Source organism: Colossoma macropomum, unplaced genomic scaffold (assembly GCF_904425465.1).
Source record: "Colossoma macropomum unplaced genomic scaffold, Colossoma_macropomum, whole genome shotgun sequence".
Classification (NCBI taxonomy): Eukaryota; Metazoa; Chordata; class Actinopteri; order Characiformes; family Serrasalmidae; genus Colossoma; species Colossoma macropomum.
In genome coordinates this window covers 30424204-30447946 of record NW_023494792.1, presented here as the reverse complement: position 1 = coordinate 30447946, position 23743 = coordinate 30424204, and the positions used below count along the sequence as shown (strand labels likewise).

The 23743-nt window shown below is 39.7% G+C and overlaps 1 protein-coding gene across 5 annotated transcripts in view; it reads right to left on the bottom strand.

Moving 5' to 3' along the window:
- The window catches only part of thrap3b (thyroid hormone receptor associated protein 3b), a 39009-nt gene that overhangs the window by 9238 nt on the left and 6028 nt on the right, over positions 1 to 23743 (bottom strand). Inside the window, exons 1-4 of one of the 5 annotated variants that reach the window (XM_036576843.1) lie at positions 13432 to 13814; positions 4448 to 4602; positions 1540 to 2301; positions 440 to 1039 (exon numbers count right to left, since the gene is read on the bottom strand). In XM_036576843.1, coding sequence (XP_036432736.1) covers positions 440 to 1039; positions 1540 to 2301; positions 4448 to 4578 — 1493 coding nt within the window. In that variant the 5' untranslated portion in view covers positions 4579 to 4602; positions 13432 to 13814. Of the gene's footprint in view, positions 1 to 439; positions 1040 to 1539; positions 2302 to 2951; positions 3371 to 4447; positions 4603 to 13431; positions 13815 to 23743 lie in introns of those variants that run through there. The other 4 variants (XM_036576840.1, XM_036576841.1, XM_036576842.1 and 1 more) reach the window with 4 other exon arrangements.

The following is a 23743-nucleotide window of genomic DNA, read 5'->3' as shown; positions in this document are numbered from 1 at the left end:
CACACCGAAAGTCTCCTGTTAAACTTCAACACTATTCTGTAACACCAGCTACTCAAACTGCACCCTAAAACTGCCAAAGCAACTTACCTACCACATTTAACAAATCTCACTGGTTTACATGTTTTACTTTGGAGAGCTTACCAGTCTTATGATGTCAATTCAGTGAACAGTGCTAGTTTGCCTGCAGCAATAGACGTATTTCAGCTCCTTTATGACCTTGTGATTTAGAGGATCCAAAACATTTGGAGAAAAACAACATGACAATGGAGATCTTCAAAAATGGCCTCAATTTCTGTCATAGAGAAAACTAGCCAAGACCCAGACCCAGAGTTCCTAATATGGGCATGCCAACATGTTCTGAGAGGCCCATTTGGTGCCAAATACAACAAGAAGCACATCCTCTGAGGTCCATTACCAGTAAATGTGTATTTTCCATTACCTCTCAGCTTCCTCATTGAAAGTTTTCAGACTAAAATTGAATTCAGGATCTTTCTTCTTAGACGATCTGGCTGGAGGAGACACCTCCCTCACGGCAGGGAAGAGCGGCCTGCCCCTCTCCGTGCTTCTAGAGGGCGACGGAGAAGAGGGGCTCACGCGGTTCTTCTTCTTCTCTTTCTTCTTAGAGGCCTTCTCCTCCTTCCGGGCCGCCTGCTTGCGGCTTCGGTAAAGCTCCTCCATCACATGCTCGTCCTCATCCACTTCTTCTTCCCGCTGTGTTGAATCCTTGTTGGAGGCACCTGAGTCGTCATCCCATTTCCCGAAACGTTCCTCAAACAATTCCCGTGCAGAGAGAGTCCCTTTGGGCTTGTACTTGGACTCCTCCTCAGTCTTTCTTTCCTTCAGGCTTTTCAGGTACGCTTCTTCCTCCTCATCCAGGAACGGGAGTCCTTTGTCAGTCTTCGTCTCTCCATAGGCCGGATCCACGTCGAAAAGGCCTCTCTGCTTCCTGCTCTTCTCTTTTTCAGCATCTCCAGAATTCACATCTTCATCCTGACCGTTATCCCACTCTGACGATGGCTTTTTCTTCTCTGCCAAAAACCTGATGTAAATGATCCAAAATGATTCCGTTATGTTTTTCATGCAGTATAGAACCTTCAATGTTTTAGACTTCATTGCTAAAGATATAAATCATCGCATTTAAAGTACATAATGTAACTGATCAGAGAGCTACTCTAAAAAAGTCAAAACTCATCACAAGCAAACACTGAGCACTCAAAAACTGCACCACAGCAGACATGACTGACCAGGACGCATTTTGGAAAATATACTTACATCATCTAAGCTTTATCTCCTAAATTATGGGATTGCAAACAACCTCATAGCACAGGGCAACAGCCAGCAAGATTTGGAATTTATTTGCGTTTCAATTGAGTTGAGTTCCATTTTACCCTCTATTCTCTTCCAAGGATCTTTGTTTGCTGTGCACAGACTAAACACATTTGAAAGAATGATTATAAATCAAACACTGCGTGAGAGAAACAGAAAAGAGAGGGATGTAGGTAAAAAAGAAACTGTAAGGCTCTGGGAGAGGTTACGTACTTTTTAAATGCAGTGGAGATTTGCGCCGATTTGTCTCCCGCCTTCATGTCTTCCTTTGAGAAGAAACCAAAGCCAGTTGAAGACGATGCCTGCTTTGGGGGGCTCTTGCTGTCAATGCTTCTCCAAAGAGAAGCACCATTGCCAGAAGCTCCAGCGAGAGACACTTTGACTTCGGGCTGAGTTCCTGCTGAAGGCTGCCCCTGTGTAGACTGTTTGGGGCTGGTGCCGTAGTCGCTCAAGCTCTCCCATTTGCTAGGAGGCTCCTCAGGAACAGCCGCCGCAGGTTTAATTTCTTCTTCTTTACTAGGGCCTTTTCCCTCTCCTGGTGACCCTTTATTCTTAGAGTCTTTGGAGTGGGGTTTTCCTGAGCTCCGTCGACGCGGAGATGAGGAACGTGAAGAAGAGCTGGAGCGGCGGGAGCGAGAGGATGACCTGTCGGAATAACGCGAACGGCTGCGGCTGCCTGATCGCTTGCGAGGGGAGCGTGAACGAGAGCGTGCCCTCTTGGGGCTGTGCGGGTGGTGCTCGTAGGATTGCTGCTGGTCGCGGTGGCCGCCGTGCCAGTTGTTGGAGCGGTAACCATAATTACCACCTCCTCTGTGGTAGCCACGGGGAAAGTAACCACGACCTCTGCCACGGTTGTGATAAAAGGGCCTCCGGTAGCCACGGAACCCACGAGTGTATCCATGATTTCCTTGAAAATCTCTGGTGGGGTAGTTTCTCTCTCTGTCCCGGCTACGTGAACGGGAGCGAGATCTAGAGCTAGGAAACAAAAAAAAAAAAAGAGAGAAGACAAGAGGGTAAATGTAGAAAAATGACAGTATATGTTAGAAACAGTGACCAGAGTTTTCATGATAAAAAGAGAAGCGAATAAAGAAGAAGCACTCTAGTCAGCACAAATGGAAGAAGCAACCTGGCTAATGACTCATTTAAAATCAGTTGATAATATTATTTATTTAAAAAACTGAACATATGGTACTATGGTGTCATTACCACTTGGGGGTGCTGTGCAAGTAACATTTCTCCTTCATGTCATCTCACATGTAACGCCCAATAACGTGCCTGTTCTGTTTAACAGAACAGGCTCAGACTATCCTAATGCGTTTTAAGGCTCGTCTTGGCATCCACATGTGATTCTCTTGCCGCCACTGCCATCAACGTAGAACAGCCACACACAGCTTCAACAAAAAAATCTAAAATATAATTTATTAAAAAAAATCTGAATATAATTTATCATCACTACAAAGCTAAAACAATGCAATAACTTGAAAGTTTGCCACTCTCTTTCACACATTCTTCAGATTTATCGGACATTAAAAGCAACTGCAATCATTATAAAAAAGGAAAAGACACGTACAAGAAAAACTAAGAAAGAGCAACACGTTTCACTCTTATCACAGAACGACACTTACCGGTGGCGTTTTTTCATTGAATAACGGTCATAAAAAACAAAAACTACTTTGCAACAAAGCAACTCCTCAATAGCGGAACAGACATCCTTCAGCGAGTCGAACAGCGGGAGTTATGTGGAAAGAGACGGTCACGCCAGACAGAAGAGAAACATTTCTGCTCTAACTGTCACAAGTAAGACAGAACGAGAGAAAGCAAAGGCAGAGAGAGAGAGGAGGAAGAGGAAGAGGAGGAGAATGGGGGGGGGAGTAGTTTCGTGCAACTCTCAAAAACAGAGCTATCTGACTTTCTATTTGAGTTAGCAATGACATAATGAGTCATGTCTGTTGGGCGAAGGTCCCGAAGCTGTGCAGCATAAGAGCACCTGCTCTCAGCCAGTCTACCTAATCATCTTTGTCTAGGTTCTACAGCTGAAACTCTTGAAAAGGCAACTAAAAATTAGCTGAAGAAAATAAATACATAAAGGAAAAGCACATGTGAGCATGAAAAGATTCATATAAACAAATGGTGTAATTTTTCATAGGTCACACTCAAAAAATGCTGCCAGGATTAGTGTTTAATTCAGCTTCCACTGAGCTCTAAAACCATGCAACATGCTAAGAGTGTGAAGAAAATAAATGGTGCAAATTTAACTGATTTTCAAGTCTGTACAATTAAATATCGTATTTGATCGACTGTGATTGGGCCTGTTGCTTGTCTGTAAAGCAAACCGGCTCACATAACCTTCTAAGGTATCAAATTGATGAGACACCGAAAAATGAATTGAATAATGTATTATTTCTGAAAAATGTTAGGTAAACCCGATCAACTCAAAGAAACATTCATTTAAAGAGATTATTTAAGGTTGCTGATGTCTACACATAGCATGCCTGCCAGCAGATTATGATAGAAGTGTGACTGACTAATTGAGATCGATTTGATACAGCAAAGATGTGGTTGTAAACATTGTGCGTCAGTTTCCCTATAAAATGCTCCAGCCACAAGGTAATGTCAGCCCAAATATAACACGCTGGCCGCAAGCTAAAATACTAGACACGATACAATACGCTGCGACACAATGAGTGCGAGTAAACATGCACTGAGAAATCTGATCACTGAGCTAAGATCCAGTTCTCTTTATCGGATTTCTTAATCAGACTATGGCGTTTACATGACCATTTGAATGATCGGATAACTGCAGTGATCTGATTATGATCGGATTATTGAGTGCATGTATACGCACTCATTGATACAACAGGATAACTGTATTAAGTCCCTACAGTGATAACCCACTGCTGTGGTAATACTTCATTATCTTATGTTCATATTAATGACTTTCACAATCTTAAATAAAAACAGTGCTAACCACACATCTCAAATCGAGAAAGGCCACAGCCCAGCTGCATAGCTCTGAAACCTACTTATCAGCTATTTATAAAAACCTTCACAACACACCCATGAACAGTACACTTTAAAAAACACCCCAAACCGTTTGTGTAAGTACACAAGCTCAGGTTACCTGTAGCGATGCTTTCTGGACCTCGAGCGTGAACGGCTGCTGGAGCGGGACCGCGAGTAGGACCGCGATCGTGACCGGGACCTAGATCTGGACCGAGAGCCCCTGGATGGAGAATTGGGCGGCTTGGACATCTTTAAATCACGTTTCCTTCAAACCTGAAAGGAGAGGAACACAGAAAAAGAGACGAGTTGTCAGGACTATTTTCCCCTCATACATTTCCTTAGCATTCAAAAACATGAGCAAACATGTATTAAGAATAAGCAGACTATACAGAAGATTTATAAACGTCAACGCTAAGATCTGTGGCATTTTCCCTCCCCACTTTTTTTTTTTTTGCTGTTTCCATTTCTGCATTTCTTTAGGGGTTAAAGGCGGCAATAAGCCACATAAGGTTAGGATTATGATGAGCGCAGCATGACTCAAAATGTAAAAATGACAAAAATATAAAAAATATATAATTATTTATCATTAGGTGGGCGGTACGATGTACTTAGTTCAATGTATTCAAATACATTTTTGATGGACTTCTACTTTCCTGAGGATTTCCAGATGGTAATACTTTTACTTGTACTCACATATAATGGCAAGGAAAGTACCTTACTGTTTCTATCTCAGTCACTAACAGTGAGTTTCTAATTCCTTTTATCTGTCGTTCTATCTATTGTTTATTTCTGTACTACTTTACTGTTGCCAACACCTCTCGATCTGGAGCTTCAGCACTTTATTTCAGACCGAAATGATCCAAAGAGAGAAGAACAGGGCCTAGCAATCCTCAGTTCCTGTGCTGATAGATGCTGGAAGTACTAAGCAGTTCCACTGCAGTTCTAGTTACTCAGTACTTCTACAGTAAGCACTGCTACTATCGTACTTCTGCTCAAGTGTTGGAAAGGTACTTCAGTCATTATTTCACAGAAGTAACGACACTTTTACAGGATTATGGCTTAAGGTTCCTCAATCCTTTTCAGATTACTAGTAATCGACTTACTGGAATGTAGTTTGTTCAGAGCAGACCGTGGTTGCCAAGCAACTTAACAGTCTGATTTTTCTAAGAACTGCATGTTTTGCACAAGAAAGGTGCAACAACACTATTTAGCTGAAGTGCGCAGCCCTTTAATGCGCCCATCAAGTATCTTTCAATGGCTCTGAACGCGACTCAGCCAATCAGATTTAAGAACCGGACGCACCTGTTTTCTAACGAGAAATACACAACATTAAACCTGCACCTGATCCAGCTAAGGTCCCCAGAGACCAATTAAAGACTACGGCAAACAAAGTGTCTCAGCTCAGTGTTGGAAGTGAACAATGCAGGCAGGCAGGTTTCTAGGAGCTGCCTTGGCTGCTGCTTTGCTGGCATGTCTGTTAGCGCAAACATGGGAGTATTATACAAGGAATAGGTCTTTATTTCAGCAAACTGAGGCACTTTGTCTTTATCTGGCCTTTAATGCCGCACTGACACTGATTGCTCCATGCAAAAAGGTCCAAAAAGTAAAACCACTCATCGATCACCAGTTTCAGATCATTAATACTAATACATGAATAATAGCAAAGAGTCAAACAGCAGGTCAGTAAATTCTGTTTTTCTCTCCATCCGTCTCTGTGGACAGATTCTAAATGGCACAGCTATAATTGCAGGAATCCTTATCTCGAAAAAGACTGAAAACTATGTGGCTGAATCATGGGCTATATATAGTGCACTGTTTCTCACTGGCAGTGCACAATTATACTAGTACTGCACTAGAGAATTAAACGGGGGCTGCGCACAGCTTAGATCTTTACAGAAATGCTTTTAATTTAATAGCAGAACTTAAATGCCTCATAAAATTCAATGTCATGTTACTTTCTGGTTTCAATATTGGAATATATATATATATATATATATATATATATATATATATATATATACACACATACATACATACATACATACACACACACATACACAGCTGCACTTTTCAGTAAAACAAGACTAACTACACTCTCTCTGAAATTAAACGTGCAGTTGGTCAGTGTGCTAGAAGTCATGACGATATCCACCATATGCTCCGAAAAGCGTACACTGCACTGTGACGTCATTTATAATTTATAATGATAATATCATCATCGTCATATCGCTCAGCCCAAGTGCAATCTCTGGCTAAAACCTTAAACTGTTCTTCAAAAACGATATGAAGCATCCAGTAAATAACACTGCCAAGTGCTGGATACCACGATTAAAAAGCACAAAACAAAATGTAAAAAAAACAAAGAACTAAACCCCTTAGCAAAAGATATGCTGCTTTATCTGAGAATAGACATTTTTATCAATATATATTTGCTAATAGTGTTGCACTGATACCGATTCTAATACTGACGGCATGAACGATGGCGATATTTACTTTACTGGCGCTCGGAGATGCAGCATGAGTGAACAAGACGCACGTATGAGACAAATAACTTGAGAAATTTGGATGTGAAACAGCATTCGGCTGCTGTGGGCTGATGTGTAAACACCACAGGTTTATCTGTATACTGTTCAGTTCTGTTTCTAACTGTTTTGCCCAATAAAGATATTTTACATTTACTTAAGTTGTTAAACATGGTCCTTATTACTAACTATATAATAGTGAATAATAAATATATACAATAAATAACCAATCACATATCTGATGAATACAATCCAACAAGTAAATGCCATCTAGCCAAGCTGAGTGTGTTTTATTTGTGACACAGAAAACAGACGTTAGCAAAATAAAATATTTTTAAAATGTAAATCGTATAAATATCAGGACTTAGTATCAGTACTCGGTATCGGCTGGTACTAAAGGGTCCGGTATCAGAGGGTAAAAGGTGGTACCCATGATATAACGCTCATTACCTAGAAAACATATGGACAGAACTGAGCGCTATACTAACAATGCATTTTTAATTCCAGTAAGCCATGTTCTCAGTTCAAAATCCTACCTTTCTTCTCAAACCTTGGCTAATTACTGACAGACCTACATGTCGTAAAATGCCCACACTGCTTAAAAGCACACATACTTTTCGGACTCAGAATCAGATCATGTCTTATAATTAGGACTTGGGCCCAATTACTGCGATTAACAAATGTAGACAACAACAAATGCAGGCATTCAGTAAGAAATGTGCTGCAAAGGCAGCTCACTTCTACTGAAACCACATTTTTCACTCTCTGAAGTTGAGTCTTTGAGGCGTGATTGCTTCTCAAGACTTTCACAGAAGTAACAGAAGTTCCAGTAAGACTGCACAACAGCCTACACCACTCAACCCTGAATATCTATTTCCTGTGCTTTTTTTTAAAAAAAAAGCTAAAACCAATTTTAATGCAATTGAGGTGACAAGAAGTATCAAATCGGAAGCAGAACTTCAGCATTTATTTTTCTAATCAGGAGCAACTGACTCAATGTAGACTGACCTGACTGCCAACTCTTTACAGGCTAACACAAAGGAATGTCTAAGACAATATTTATACAGCATCTGATGTGTGTCATTCATTTATGTTGACACAAACCTTGTTGTATAAATCGATTGGAAGACAAGAACGTTTTGCATCAAAACGAGAAGTGAACTATAATCTTCTGCAGTTAATTATTACGTTCCCCTAATCTCTAACCCCACTTTCAGCATTCCTGTAAGTGAAGTCAAAGAGGTGGAATCAATCAATCAGTGACCTGACAACATCAGGACTCCTCACAGCTTTCTGACATTCCTGCAGCATTACAGGCCAAAGCCAGTCTCCTCTACGCTTGACAGATAATCGATATCACACTGCAAGTAAGGCTCTGCTGCAAAATAAGAACGAGAGACGCAGCCATGTGTCCTACTGCACACCTCAGAACAGCAGTATAGGGCTGTAAATGTGAAGGCGCTCTCAGGGAAACTAGGTGTGATAGATGTTTATCAGGACTGAACTGTGATCAGCAAGACCTCCTAGAGCAGTAAAATAAGAGAGCATAAAGAAGATGTTTTTAAAAGGAACTACTTAGCCCATTTACGTCCTACAACTAAATGCAGCATGATAAGGAAAAATGTTGCAGAACCTGTTCTGACCGTCTGAAGTACTACAGTGAGGCACGATTAAAACTGCTTATCATAATATAATTAAAGTCTAAAGGTTTCAGTACATATCGTGACATTTTCATTCAAATAAACCAATTTTTGAAGCTTAACAAAACCTATTTTTCGTACCTTTAAGTGACCTATTTTTCTGGAATGTCCCTTCCTTTTTAATAAGAATCACATTGAACAACTGAATTATATCTGAAATACTTTTATTGTACAAAATAGCAAAAAAAAACTGAACAATATAAATAAACCTTTAATTTGCTGCTGTCAGAACAAAACCTTGTATCTCCCAAATGCTAACTTTACAGGTAAAGGAAAAAACATACTTTACTTTTAACATAAGCCAAAGGAACCAGACAAACCCCATTTTCAAATTATGTCAAAAACTCAAAAAGAACAAAAATGGAGATACGAGGTTTTGTTCCAACAATAGGTATATATTCCTTCCATCACCAGCTCAGTGGGCCTGGCAAAAACGGTGCTAAATGTTTAACGTCTTAACGTAAATTTCTAGAAGACTAAAGCTTCTAAATCGCCAGCTTTGTTTGAATTCACTGTTCCACCTTAAACGCAAGTTCTGCACCATTTAAGGAGGAACGGGAAATTGAAGGCAGCAAACATAAAGGAATGGCTGGTCTTTTGGGGTTGGCCTTAGCCTAACATGGACACCAAAGCACTTCTGTTTTCTCCTGTTCTGCCTGAACAGCCATTTGACTCGGCCAGCTGCATCAGACAACACCACAGTCCTGGGACCTAGTACGCACAACAAGCTGTGGACCAGCTGCTACGGAAGTGAGAATAACTACAATGTGTTTCAAATTCCAGCAGTGAAATAACATTTTTGTTATTTGAAGTTACTCAAAGTATTTAGAGTGAACTCACTGTCCTTTCGGTGTGTGTGTGCAAACTGTGCGACCCTGAGGTTTGACCTGAAGGTTGGGAATGTGCTGGGTTTCTACAAATTAGAGGAGTTGACCAGTGACTCCTTTCACCTCTAGCTTAGGTTTTCTCTGTTTTCTTAAACCCAAGACCGGCTAGGTGATAAGAGCAACAGTGGACCTTTGTGTTTATGGCCTTGAGTCCACAGACTAGAGCATCCTTAAGAGACCAGACGTTAGATGAACAGTCTGACTATATATGGGCTTCTTTCCTCTTCATTTATTATGCATATACATTAACAATCATGTTTATTCACATCATAATTATGTGTATAACCAATGAAATGTAACTTCTTTGTTCTCTGTTGACCAATGAAATGAACTAACACACTCTTTAGGAACTACTTAACCTCATGCACTTCTTGTTTTAGGGCTCCTGTGTCAGGCTCCAGTCCATGCAGGCCAAAACACAGCAGACTTCAGCACGCTTCAGCTAAGTAGCACGGCCTTCATGAACTGAACTCAGAGTCTTAGATGAGGGTAAACGCTAAACTTCGCAGCACTTTGACCCAGAAGGTCCCCAGTCTGACATGCCTGTTTTAGGGGGAGATCTCTGGATTTTAACCAGGAGAAATGAACATATTACTTTAGAGATTCAATTGTGACTGTTACTTTACTGTTTTTCTGTCTTTATCAGGATTTACGACTAGATGGGAGGGAATCAGCTGCATTTTTATTTTCATTTGAAGCATCTCTGGCTCATCTGTTTGGCCAAGCAGTGCGGTTTGCACCGTTTATCTGTGTTTAATTTTGGTATACAGGTATAACGCTTATGAGGAAACTCATACCTGAGGAAGAATTTCGACCGGTATACCAGTTCTTCCAGTTATACCAGCAGACAAAAGGCATGTTATTAGTCTAAAATGGTGACATTTTGTGTAATTAAGTGCTGAAATGTACAATTAACACAGGGTGATTCAAAAAGATTCATCTGATTTCAAAGCGCCATATTTTTTATAAACGTGAGGCGCCTAGGAGCCAATCACATACCACATTTTGAAATCGGATGAATCTTTTTAAATCACCCTGTATGTAAGCATGCTCATTTGAGTTCTTATGGTTACATGCAATTCTCATAATCACTATTCACAATCAAATTTGGATGTTCTATTGTTTTGCTAAAAGTTTGTCACCCTTTGTGCCCAAAAGGCTACATTTAATACAATAAGTGATTAAAAAATAATAATAATAATAACTTTTTAGCTGTTTGGCTCTATTAATTTTCTTTTTTTCCCCCCAGATTTGTGATCAGGCAACATATGAACCAAGAGATGTGTAAAAATTCTGATAAGCTGACTTAATTTATATTGAATTTGACTCTACTTTAGATCTGGCCAATAAAACCGACAACATCTTCACTTCTGAAGCAAGAAATCAGACATGCAAAATCTCTAACCAAACAACTAACGATCAAAAACGCCCTGGTTTACACAAGGAATTTTGGCCTGCAAACATTCAGAGGTCGTTGAGTAAACATCTTACGATCCATGTGCTGTTTACACACATCCATTTGCCTCTGACTGCTGCTTCTACCCAGATGAACAACTGGATAACTGAAACAGGATGTGGTCTGTGTCTGATGCAGCATGATCAAACAGAAAGGGCAATGAACGTTAAAGCCAGTCATAAAAAAACTGACCTACCTGCAAAGGCAGCCTGAAAGCTGCAGTATCTGGAGTGGACTGGCAGACTGACTTCATATAAACTCCAACCAACCAAGGAGTCCTACAGTAGTTCACCTGTCCAGTTATGTTTGCTGTGATAACAGCTTGAGGCTTCCTGCTTGTAACTAACCTGTATTAAAGGGAATCCTTAAAGATTTACTTAAAGAAAATGCTGTATAATTTCAATCATCTGACTACAAACACACAGACCCAGACTTCTTTACTGCGGTGGTGATAAGAACCAGACATCACAATATCTACAACATAAATACAGCCATTTTATTTACTACCCAAGCCACATGTGTCTTCTGCGCTCATATAGGTGATGTTGATACTGGCATATTGCTGTCAGTCAGTAAAAGCTTTCTGTTATGAACCGATTTAAAAATGTTTTAGGCCAGAATCTCATCTCAAAACCATTAGAAAACCACCACTCAACCATCAGGACGCTTATTTATAACCATTTCATGTGAGCCAACGTCTCTAAAAGCTTTGAGGGCGCTCTGAGAGGCATTAAACTCTTCAGACGTCTGGTTCCTCTCACCACCAGTCAACAACTCTGACTTGGTAGCTTTCTGCAGAATTTCACATCAGACCACTCTGAATGACTTTGTTTACATCTATCCTACTTGACTATGCAGACATTTAGAGAACCAGTGTAATTCCCTGTTAAAAGGGTTCTATATTTTACTGTAACACCAGTTTAGCCACACAAGCCAGCAGAAATAAAATCAGGAACCAAACGTCTGAGGAGTTTAATGACTCTAAAAGCTCCCTCACACAAAGCTATTACATGAAATGGTTACGAACACGCGGCCTGATGTCTGGAAGACCTGAGAAAATGTGTTTTTAATGGTGGAGGGGTTCATGTGGAGCGTTGGGGTGTTTTTTCCAGATCTACCACTATTTTAGACTCGTGTAGGTTCACTGGTGGTTTTGGATGGTAAATAAAACATTTATATTTGTGTTGTAGCCATGGTGACCCCTGCTTCCTATCACCACCACTGTAAAGAAATCTGATAACTGATTTCTCATCAACCTACAGAGCCCCTAAGGCAGGGCTGTGTAGCTCTGGTTCTGGAGGGCCATTTCTGTTTTAATTGTAAAGTTTAGTGGGTGTGTTAGTGAAGGGAAACCCCCAGACTTTACTGGACAACGGCCCTCCAGGACCAGAGCTGGGCAAACCTGCCCTAAGGTGACACTGTGAATATTTTTCAATAAAGTGTGGCCACAAATTGATATATTGAGGCCTAGAGTTACTACACTGAGAACACAAGTTACTATACTAAAGGCACAAGTTACTACATTGAGACAACAAAGTAATATATCGAGGCCACAAGATACTATATTGAGACCATGAGATACTGTATTGAGGCAAGAATATACTGAAACCACAAGATACTATATCGAGTCCATGAGATACTATATTGAGGCAACAATATACTGAGACCCCAAGATATTATACTGAGACCATGAGATACTACATTGAGGCAATAATATATTGAGACTCCAAGGTACTATACTGAGACCATGAGATACTACATTAAGGCAACAACATACTGAGACTCCAAGGTACTATACTGAGACCATGAGATACTACATTGAGGCAATAATATACTGAAACCACAAGATACTATATCGAGACCATGAGATACTACATTGAAGCAACAATATACTGAGACCGTGAGATACTATATTGAGACCATAAATTAACATATTGGGGCCACGTGTAACTGTACTTGCTATACAAAAAACGTAACTCATGGCCTCAATATATTAATTTGTGGCCACGCCTCATTAAAAAATAATGAGCATGTCGCCTCAGGGGATCAAACCTGTCCGAAAGGCTTCGTTTACACCTCGGTAGAAGCGAAATGTTAAGAAATCCTGAAAACCCGTGTTAGCCATCTGCTTCCCATCTTATTTTGCGGTCTTACCTCAAACCACCACGCTTTTTAACCAGCACCGTTAGCGTTAGCATTAACTAAAGCTGGTTAGGCTACATGTTTTAATCGGTTTTACTCACTTTTTTAAACAGCAAATCAACAAATTCAGGGTTTGGTGGCTAACCCAGCTAGCCTAGCCTAGCTAGCTATATTAGCCACCAGTTAGCTAACTTAGTTAATGATATTTGCAGCCACACTTTAATATTTTGGTTCGCGAACGGCTTCTGAGCTAAAACCTGACGACGAACCGAGCGCTTTAACGCGAACAAAGACGACAACTACAGGGTTTGGGACATGCAGTGGCTGGTTTCGGGTAGAAATGAGGTCGTTTTCAGTGTCAGAACTGAAAGCTAACGCTGCTAACTAATACATACCTCACCTCTCAGTCCTCTCCGTGCAGAGCCAGAGTCTGTTAGCTTACCTCGCTAACTCGAGCTGGAGCTGGAGGAGTCCGGGCGGATTAAAGATCACGGTTTGTGAAGGAAAATAAAAAAAACACGCAGAGGCTTCGACCGAAACGCGTCTCAGTTAGCGGGCGAACTCGGACGGGGAGCGAGTCGCTGATGGGGCTCAGTCCTGCAGCAGCCATTTGTGTGTGTGTGTTTCTGTGTTTGTGTGTGTCCTGATCATTTGTCTGCGGGGAAGAGAGAGAGAGAGACAGAGCGAGTGAGTGAGTGAAACGCAGTAGAAGCAGAAGGTCAGATTTCCTTCCTGGTTGCCGCCGAGCTCCGAGCTTTCCTCTTTAAAGGCGCAGAAACCGACGCAGGGCCGAGTCTTTGGGCGCGTTCCAATAAGTGCACTCGTGCACTTCTAACTAGGGCGCCTGGAATTCTGAGCACCCTCGTTGCTAGTGTGTTCCCAGTAGAAGTGTGCCAGAAATCTATTCGACAGGGCTGCCAGATTGCTCCTTTAGTTCCCAGCCGAAACAATAGACCAAAATGCACGAAGAATCACGCAAAAATGGTTCTTCAAGGGTTCGTTGGAAAAGACAATAGTCTTTACTCTTTAAGAACCATTTGCATGCTTAAAGGGTTCTTTGCATCATGAAATGGTTCTTCGGATTGATGGAGAATGTGTTGTATATGGTTCCATATAGAACCTTTCTAAAAAGGTTTTTATATATGGTATACATGGTTCTAAATAATAATACATACATACATACATACATACATACATACCTACCTACATACATACATACATACATACATACATACACACATACCTACCTACCTACCTACCTACATACATACATACATACATACATACATACATACATACATACATACCTACCTACCTACCTACCTACCTACCTACCTACCTACAACCCAAACCACACCCACACCCACACCCACACACACTCATCTAAACCGCTTATCCTTCTGGGTCGCGGTGGGGTGCTGGAGCCTATCCCAGCTGTCTTTGGGCAGAAGGCAGGATACACCCTGGACAGGTCACCAGTCCATCGCAGGGCATAAATAATACCATTGTCCTTTAATTTTAGGCAGAGTAGTGATGTCATGCAAAATAATTCAACTTTTTTATTGCCTGTTTTATTATAAATTTTCGATAATATACATCAAACAGAGCATGTTGTGACATACCATAACATGGCGAGACGGTAATATACCCTCATAACTAAGAAGATTATGCAAATGAGTTGAGTGACGTCCAATCGGATTGTTGATGTGTGGTACAGTAACCAATTGCGTGACACCCACAGTCACACACTCGAACACACACCAGCAGGAGATACAGCCGTTGATAAAAACAACAGCAATGTATTCAAAGTGCTGGACATCATTACGGATTATCTTCTAAGTTTAAAAAACAGTAGTGAGCAGCTTTTGGGCTCAGAAATGGCCGTCAGCTCTGCACACTCTTTTCCCCTTTGCACCTCGGCCTGCTAGTGTTTTAGTGATGCCGCCCCAAAGTGGCCAGCAGGGGGCGAGGGAAGCGATTCAGCTCACTGTAATGAAAATAGCATACATTGCTAATGTAAACAGTGCAGCTACGGCAGCTTTTCAAAATATATGATTATACAGGTGCGTCGCCTGGACTTGCAACATTAACATTTTACACATTAACATTTCACACGTTTCGGCTGTTGTTTGTTTTATTTTTATTAACGATCTCGTTTGTAAGATCCAGTGAACACTGCTGAATCGCTGCTTGTTTCGTTGATATGTGAACGCTCATATTAAATAAAAGTAGCAACTGCACATTTTACAGTTTAATTAAAAAACTTGGGGGACGATACACCAAAACAATTTTGCAGTGAACTGGGCTGAGCCCCAGAGTAGAGGATTCCCACAGGATTCCCGCTGGACCCACCACAATATCTTGCGGCGCGAGACTAATTTTCATAGTTGTGTACGGGAGTGAGCGGGTAACCACCCCACTGCAGGTGGCAGCGCTGATATGTAACGTTTTATCCAGTTAGAAGCATCACGAAACGTGCTTATATTTCTATTGTCACATGTGGCTGATTTTAGCCTGTGGTGTTCAGTGTGGCTACCAAATAACAATAATAATTTAAAAAAAATCGAGTCTCCAGAAAAGAGTTTAAGCTGGAATAAAGGTAAACACTGGAAACAGTAACGGCTTGAAAGTTTACATGATATTTAGTTATTAATGCTTCTCTGTAATTTTCTTTTAAATATGTCTTCTGCTTTTTTCCTGATGCTGAAAAACAAATAACTTGTACTTAAAGGCCATTTTGAGCGGAAACTAAATAAATAATTTTGCACCTTCAGTAGTTATGCTACTGCTTCTTTTGTAAAATAATATACTTCTGCAAGGTTTCGTTAGTTTGTCATTAGTTAATGCGTTTAAATACAAATTTGCAAAGGAGAAATGACTGAATAAATGACCATGATGCAGCATACCTATGTACTGGGAGGCATACAAGATATGAAAATAAGATTTTCAGTTGTATAAGTTGCTTTTAGACATGTTAAACACACAGCCCTAAAGGTTTAAGGACTATTTCTCACCAGGTATGTTCTAAATCTTGAGATAAAGGGGGATTATAATGGTAAATGTACACAGTACTGATGATTGTTTCTCACCGTGTTGCACCTGTGCTGCACACATGCTGCACACATGCTGAACTTTTGAACAGATGCCTAGTTAAGACAGCTGAACTTGGGTCAGTTCTCATTTGGCCTGGCCTGCTTCAAACTGCCCCTTTGCCTTAATGCACATTCAGATGTACACTGTCCAGAAGTTTATAGACACCTGCTTCTCCAGCGCTTTGCTGTGAGGATTTAATTGCATTCAGCCACAAGAGCATTAGTGAGGTCAGGTACTGATGTTGGATGATCAGTTCTGGATCACTCCAACTCATCCCAAAGGTACTGGATGGAGCTTCATTACTCCAGAGAACACAGTTCCACTGCTCCACAGCAATGGAGCTCCAATGTTGGGCTGCTTTTATACTCCTCTAGCAGACACTTGGCATTGCACATAGTGACCTTAGGCTCAGGCGCAGCTGCTCCGTTCTTGTATTCAATGCTTTTCTATAGAGTTTTTCAAGCAGTTGAACATTTTTGGTTGTGTCAGCGGTGTGTGCACCTTAAAGTAGCTGCCTCCACTAATCAGAAGGGGGTTCCGGATACTTTTGGACATGTAGTGTGTTGTTGGCTCTAATCAGGTAACATGGGCTTCAGAAAGGAACTTTTCTCAGCCTGTATCTGAGCTATAGTTGGCCAATTTATTTCGCTGGGCCTGTTATGTGGGGGGAAAGGCACGCTTTGCCCACACAAGATCTAAATATGAGAGTCTCATCGCTGTGAAAACGCGCGAGCAGCATTGCTTTTTAAAGAGTGGAATTTGTGTAGCGTGGTTTCTGTGTTGTGGCAAGAGAACGAGTGCATAAGCGCATGAGAGCATGAGAGCATGAGAGAGTACGGGCTTTAGGCTTTTGCAGGTTTTGCTGCACACTCTGTTTCCTGTGGGCTTTACAGCCCCTCACAGCATCAGTGCGGTGAAACTGATACGCACGACTCCATTATAAACACCTGTTACAGGCGTCTTCTTTGACAGCAGCTAATCTCTAAGAACTGGCACTAACTGTTAGCTCGAGAGACAGTGCCACATGGCTGTATAAGGACAGAACAGCTCAGCATAACATTCAGGATAACTATATTTTCCAAATGTGTCAAAGTCAGTGGTGGAAAATGCTTGTATTTTTGGAAGATTTGCACTTTATTCAAGTATTATTTTAATGTAATACTTATACTTTTACTGAGTTTAATTTCTTGGAAAAAAACACACTTTTTACTCCTTATATTTTCATTTAGACATTCAAAGTATTCATTACAAATGTCTTTTTGCCAGTCATTTGAATTCCTGTGTATTTTAATGTATTGTTTACATTAAAGCATGCAATCTAATTATTTTTCAGTGTAAAATTAATCTGCTTAACTATGACATTCTTCATCTTTATGCAAGGAGCAGTTATCACACATTTTTTCTCAAAACATTTGCTTTTTTACTTCTATACACTCGAGTTTTTATATCTGTACTTGTTGACTTTCACTCAAGCACTGTCCAAAGTCTAGGCACCTAAGCACACTGTTTCAAACTGTTTATCTTGGCAATAAGTGTGTTTGTGCTTGTAAAAATACCACATGTTGTTAGAATAAATGAAAATAAAACATAAATAGAGTGAAAAGTAATGAGAATTTCTTACATTCAAAAAAGTAGATATATCTGGTGAGCTGGTTTGATGAAAAAAGTTTGGTTTTCCATCGATGCCATCACACAAATTAGAACCCCTTAGAATCCCAGGCTTATTACATACTAAGGCTTATTATTCGGTAACTACAGGGATTTCAATGTAAACCGGCTGAGCTATTCTTAGGTTAAGGAAGTGTGCAATAAAATTTGGGCCTGCCGGCAGACCAATGGCCTATTAAAGGGTTAAATTCATCACCAGCATGCTTGATTTACCTTGATGATGTATAGATTATTCAAACCTGGTGCTGGATGATAACTACAGTCATTACTGGCCCGCCATGAGAAGACATACTGAACACACTGATGTATATAAAATCACCACCTATTGTATTAATATTGTTTGCATTTATTATACGTAGTGTTTTTTCGGAGCAAATAAATGCTTACTAACCAGATACATCACTTTTTAAAATATAATTTTCTCAGGTGCACAGTGCTGCATTTTTAGCTCAACATTTCCACATTTAAGACTTAAAATAGCTTACACTTATACTTTTACTTAAGTGTAAATATTAGCTTTAGTATGATATCTCTTTACTTGTAATGCATTGATAATGTTAACCCCTTAAATTCTCAGACTTATGCATACTAAGGCTTATTATTCAGTAACTACAGGGACTTCAATGCAACAGGGTTGAGCTATTCTTAGGTTATAGAAGTGTGTAATAAAACTTTGGGCCTGTCGGCAGGCCAATGGCCATGTAAGGGGTTTTCAAACCAGTGCCTCTTGAGTTCTGCTACTCTAAGAACGACTCAACAAGAATGTCCTACAAACCTGCATTGTCTTGTTTTGACTGAACTTTTGTTTTGTTGTCTACTCTTAAAATGACACCACACAGTGTATTAGTTATGACGTGGCAACTGGGATGCTGCTATTTAATGGAATAGAATGTCATCATGGATGTAATACCTGTTAATAATCAATAAATGTTTTTTTCTTAAATAAATGAAATGATTGTTTTCATCTTACATTGCATTTTGTATGAGGATTTGAAACCATTTATGCTGTTGTGACAAATATGCTGATGTAAGCGATACATCGCCCAGCGCTGAGAGTTTATCTCCAGCCCTGGACTCCAAAACCCCAAATCTAATAATCCATCTGATAAAGTAACACTGGTTATATGGACCAGGGGCTGGTTGCACCAACATTAAGTGGCTCCATCCTGACAAGTTAACTGTTTCTGATCTATTTTACTGTAGCAAAGCACTGCAAAAGACAGTCTCAACACCTACACTAATCAATTTCTTCCTTCAGTTTCTTTTTAGGTAACTCTGCAAGAAGTTATTTATAAAGTGCTGTGAAGCAGCTACATGGTTTCTGCTGAAGGAAGTGGTGAGAGGTATGGTGTAACCTTCAAATTCATTGACAGGGCTCCAGACACCAGGAAGAAACATGTTAAAAGCTCTTAAAACTGCTATTTAAAGATAGTGAGAATGAGGTTGAATTTAGAACAAGACATGAGTAAACGGCAATTCTGGTTCCATCAGTAATCTTTCAGATTTTTGGATAAATTGCATCTGTGACTGTAATCATAAAAAAATCTTCAGAAATATTTTTATTTTAGCATGTTTAGTCAATGTGTGTTCATTCTGATCTAACTGTACTTTCCAAAAGTGAGTAACTTTAATGAGGCTATGCTCCATCCATTTTGCACAACCATGTTAGGTCACACATACCTGAAAAGCTTATTTCTTGTAGAATCTAACTAGAAAATACAAATATGTCTGTTACCTTTGTAGTAATGACAACATTCCCACTAATGCTTGGATTCTTAAAATTGTTTTCTCTATATCAACTAATTTCACCTTTTAGAAACCACTGCAATGCTTCCTATGTGCTTTTTAACTAGAGTTGTGTCAATGAAGTTGAATGAAATTCACTTTCAACCTGGGATACCAGAGCAATGGCCTAGCAACACCTTAGCAACCACTTGGGATACCACAGCAAAGGCCTTGCAATATCTTAGCATCCACCTGGGGTACAATAATAATGACCTAGCAACACCTTAGCAACCACATAGAATTCCATAACAGCGGCTTAGGAATATCTTAGCAACCAGCTGGGATAACATTTCAATGCCTTAGCAACCACCTGGGACAAAACAGTAATGGCATAGCAACACCTTAGCATCCACCAGGGATTTTATAGTAATGGCCTAGCAATATCTTTGCAATCACCTGGGATAACATAGTAACATCTTAGCAACCATCTAGGATAAAATAGTAATGGCCTAACAACTCCTTAGCAACCACAAGGATTCCATAGCAAAGGCCTAGCAATGTCTTACCAACTACATGGGGTAACATAGCAACACCTTAGCAATCACCTGGGATAAAATAGTAATGACCTAGCAACACTTTAGCAACTACCTAGGATTCCTTTTCCATAGCAACGGCCTAGCAATATCTTACCAACCATGTGGGATAACATAGCAACAGCTTAGCAACCACCTGGGATAAAACAGTAACGGCCTAGCAACACTTTAGCAACTACCTAGGGTTCCACAGCAATGGCCTAGCAATATCTTAGCAATCACCTGGAATAACATAGCAACACCTTAGCAACCATTTGGGATTTCATAGCAAAGCCTTTGTTAAGCCAACTTAAAGTACACAAACGTTTTCCCTTCTAGTTTTGCCTGATCTTGTAGCCACATAGATCCACATGCTGGTCAGCTTTGCCGATGTATTTAGTGAGTCAATGGGCTACATATCGAGCAAAATCAAGGAAAGCAGGTAGGAAACAAGGCTTAACTATTCAGAACCAGCCTAGACTCAGTAATCCTGCCACAGCAGTCATGAGTCATGACATCACATCCCAAAGCCCCGTACAGCGAATCTTAAACCTTAAAAAGAATATTAAATGGATGATATCAAAACTACCACTTCAAGAGCTGACGTGGTGTGGTCATGGTTCCATTGCTCAGTTCTAGTTACTATTTTGAATGGTTTGTAGTTTCCTGCTCAAGTGACAGTTTTACTTCCACTCAAGTATATAAGTGAGAAGAGGAATCTATTCTTTGAATAATTTACATTTGAACATTAACATTTAGTTCCTCATTCCATTTATGAGTTCAGTTTTTTGGGTTACTGTTGTGTTGGTTCAGCGCCAGCACTACTTTGCGATTGTTCTCGCTTCTCTCTTTTGAGCTTTAGCATTTGCACTTTATTTTAGATGAAAAAAACGAACCCCAAAAGAATAGAGACCTACAATAGACTGATAGAAGCTGGATGCACCACTATAGGTCAATAAGTTACTCAGTTGTTTTTTGATCTGCTAGTTTAGCATTTCTGCTTGAGTCATCATTTACCAGAAGTAACAATACCTTAACTGGAGGATGGGTTTACGCTACTCTACACGCCTCTGGTTATGAGCTATATAAATCATCAGATATAAAACAGTTGAAGACCTGCCAAAGTACTAACTGAAATAGACACCAGTGTGACCGAGCTGGGTGTGATTTGTTGGCCTACACTGCGAGTGCCACACCGAATATGATCAACACCTGCTTAAAGATAGCAAAGGTTAGTTTTCATCCGAGATGTAGATAATCTTGCTATTTCTAGATGGACATTTTTGTGGTTAAACTCTCAAACGATATCAAAGGCCAGCTGAAAAACAAACAGACACGAGACTCTGATAAAGTTGATGATTAAAACTTGGGCAAATTCACCCCGTGCTCTGAACCGGGTGAAGGACGGCTCTTAATCAACGGTGACACAATTTCCAAACAGCTGTGATCAATACCCACATAACAAATGTCTTACACTGAGATGATGTTTTCCCTTTTCTCATCATCCTTAATCATGCTCTTATCTCCTGACAGCTTTGCATAGAAGGCTCCTTGTCCTTATTCCTTTGAGTAGTACTAAGAGCTGCTGTGTTGTAGCCTTGTGTTGAATGTTTAAAGGAATATTACAGCATTTTATAACCTAATCTCGGTCCTGTGCAGCTAAACTGTGCCATCAATTGCCATGTTATAAGAGAAAACATTAGGCAGTGGCTGAATTGCTAATTACTGTCAATAATAATAATAATAATAAAATACTAATAGTTATAATAATACAAATCCTTATTTATATAACTCTTTTCATTTTAGTTACAAAATATCAAAGTGCTTTACACAGTAATATAACGTGGGAATAAACCTTGCATATCCAAATTGGTAACTTTGCAGGAGAAGGAAAAACAGTCTTAACTTGCAATGAAAGTTAATGTAAAAAATTTTTTTTTCCATGTAATTTTGGATCATTTCTGTTGGCCCATTCATCGTGAAATTTTAAGACAATGTGAAGGATAACTGGAGCTTTCAAATTATGCAAAAAAGTAAAAATTGCAAAAATGGGGATAGAAGGTGCAGCAACGACAGATGCACTCCTAAAACGTGTTAACAAACAACACGTTCTGTCTCTAACTGGACACCTCAGTGTGTTCAGTTGAAGACGACACATTTTGTGTAACCTTTAACACAAAACGTGTTGAAATATTTCTGTGCCTTGTTATGGATAACACGTTGTGGGTTATATCAGAAAACAACATGACACAAAAAGTGTTAAAACGGGTAACACAAGTCAGTGTGTTGTTTTTTAACGCATCACTTTTTACAAATTTGACAATAACAGCACAATTACAGACTACAGGCAACTGCAATACTCCAGGCATATGTGAGCCTAAACAAATCTGTTTTCATCTGCGTTTTAAAAAGTCTGTCAATCTTAGATTCCAAATATGATGTGGAATGCTCTGCCAGAGTTTAGAGGCTTTATAAGAACATGATCTTCCAACACTTGAGCTGTAAGAGATCGTAGTGGTCTGCTTGGGCTATAACGTTTCAACAAGCAGTAAGATATACAGGAATTAGATAAAATAATAGTGTCATTAAGCTACTTGTAAGAAATATATATTTCTGTAGAACGATTTAATGAATTATTGTAAAATGAATTTGTCGATTCAGAGGTTTTCTGAGGGGAGAATCTGTGGTAATTTGTTACCAGCGTAGTGGTTTGGGTGGAGTTTTCAGCTCCTCCTGATCAGCATGAATTCCAAAAAGTCCGTTACTCTGGTGTTTGCATTGCATTGCTATTGGAAGTTGAATGTAATAGTTGTAGTTTTGTAATTTGTTATATAGTCACATTGTTTTTAAGTCAAAATGATTTTTAAGTCAAAAGGTTTTGTGTTCTAATCTGCTACAGTGCATGGGGCAGATTTACTAACGTTCTGCAATGTTTGCAAAAAAAAAAAATGGTGAATGCCTGTCATACCATCATAATTTGGTAACAATAAACAGAAACTGAAGGTTTTTTTATGGTTCTCCAAGGGATCTTTAGTAAAGAGAATGTTTCTATATAGAACCATGAACACTCAAAGAACCATTTGCTTCATTAAAGCGTTCTTTGCATCATGAAAGGGTTCTTCAGGTTAATGGAGAATGTGCTGTAGATGGTTCTATGTAGAACCAAAAAGGGCTTTTCTATTGTTAAGATGTCAAGCTTGTAACAATAGAAGAACCCTTTGGGTGCTGTTTAGAGCCATTTCCAAAAAGGTTCTATATAGAACCATCTGTAGCACATTCATGCAGATTTTCCATCAGTCTGAAGAACCTTTTCATGATGGAAAGAACCCTTTAATTATGCAAAAAGTTATTTGAGTGTTCAAGGTTCTATATAGAACTATTGTTTTTGCTAAAGAACCCTTGAAAAAACACCGGTTCTAAGAGTGTATGTTTTTAACTGGTATTTCCAGTAATACCGTGGGTATATTCTACACACGTCAAAATGTCTTGAAGGGGAACTCCACCGATTTTTCAACATTTCTGTATAATTAAATAGTTAAGATGTAAACAGAGTCATTCAGAGTGGTTTGGTGTGAAACGCTCTGTTCTAGAGAAATTTACTGAGTCAGAATTGTTCACAGTGGTGGTGATAGAAACCAGACGTCCACCT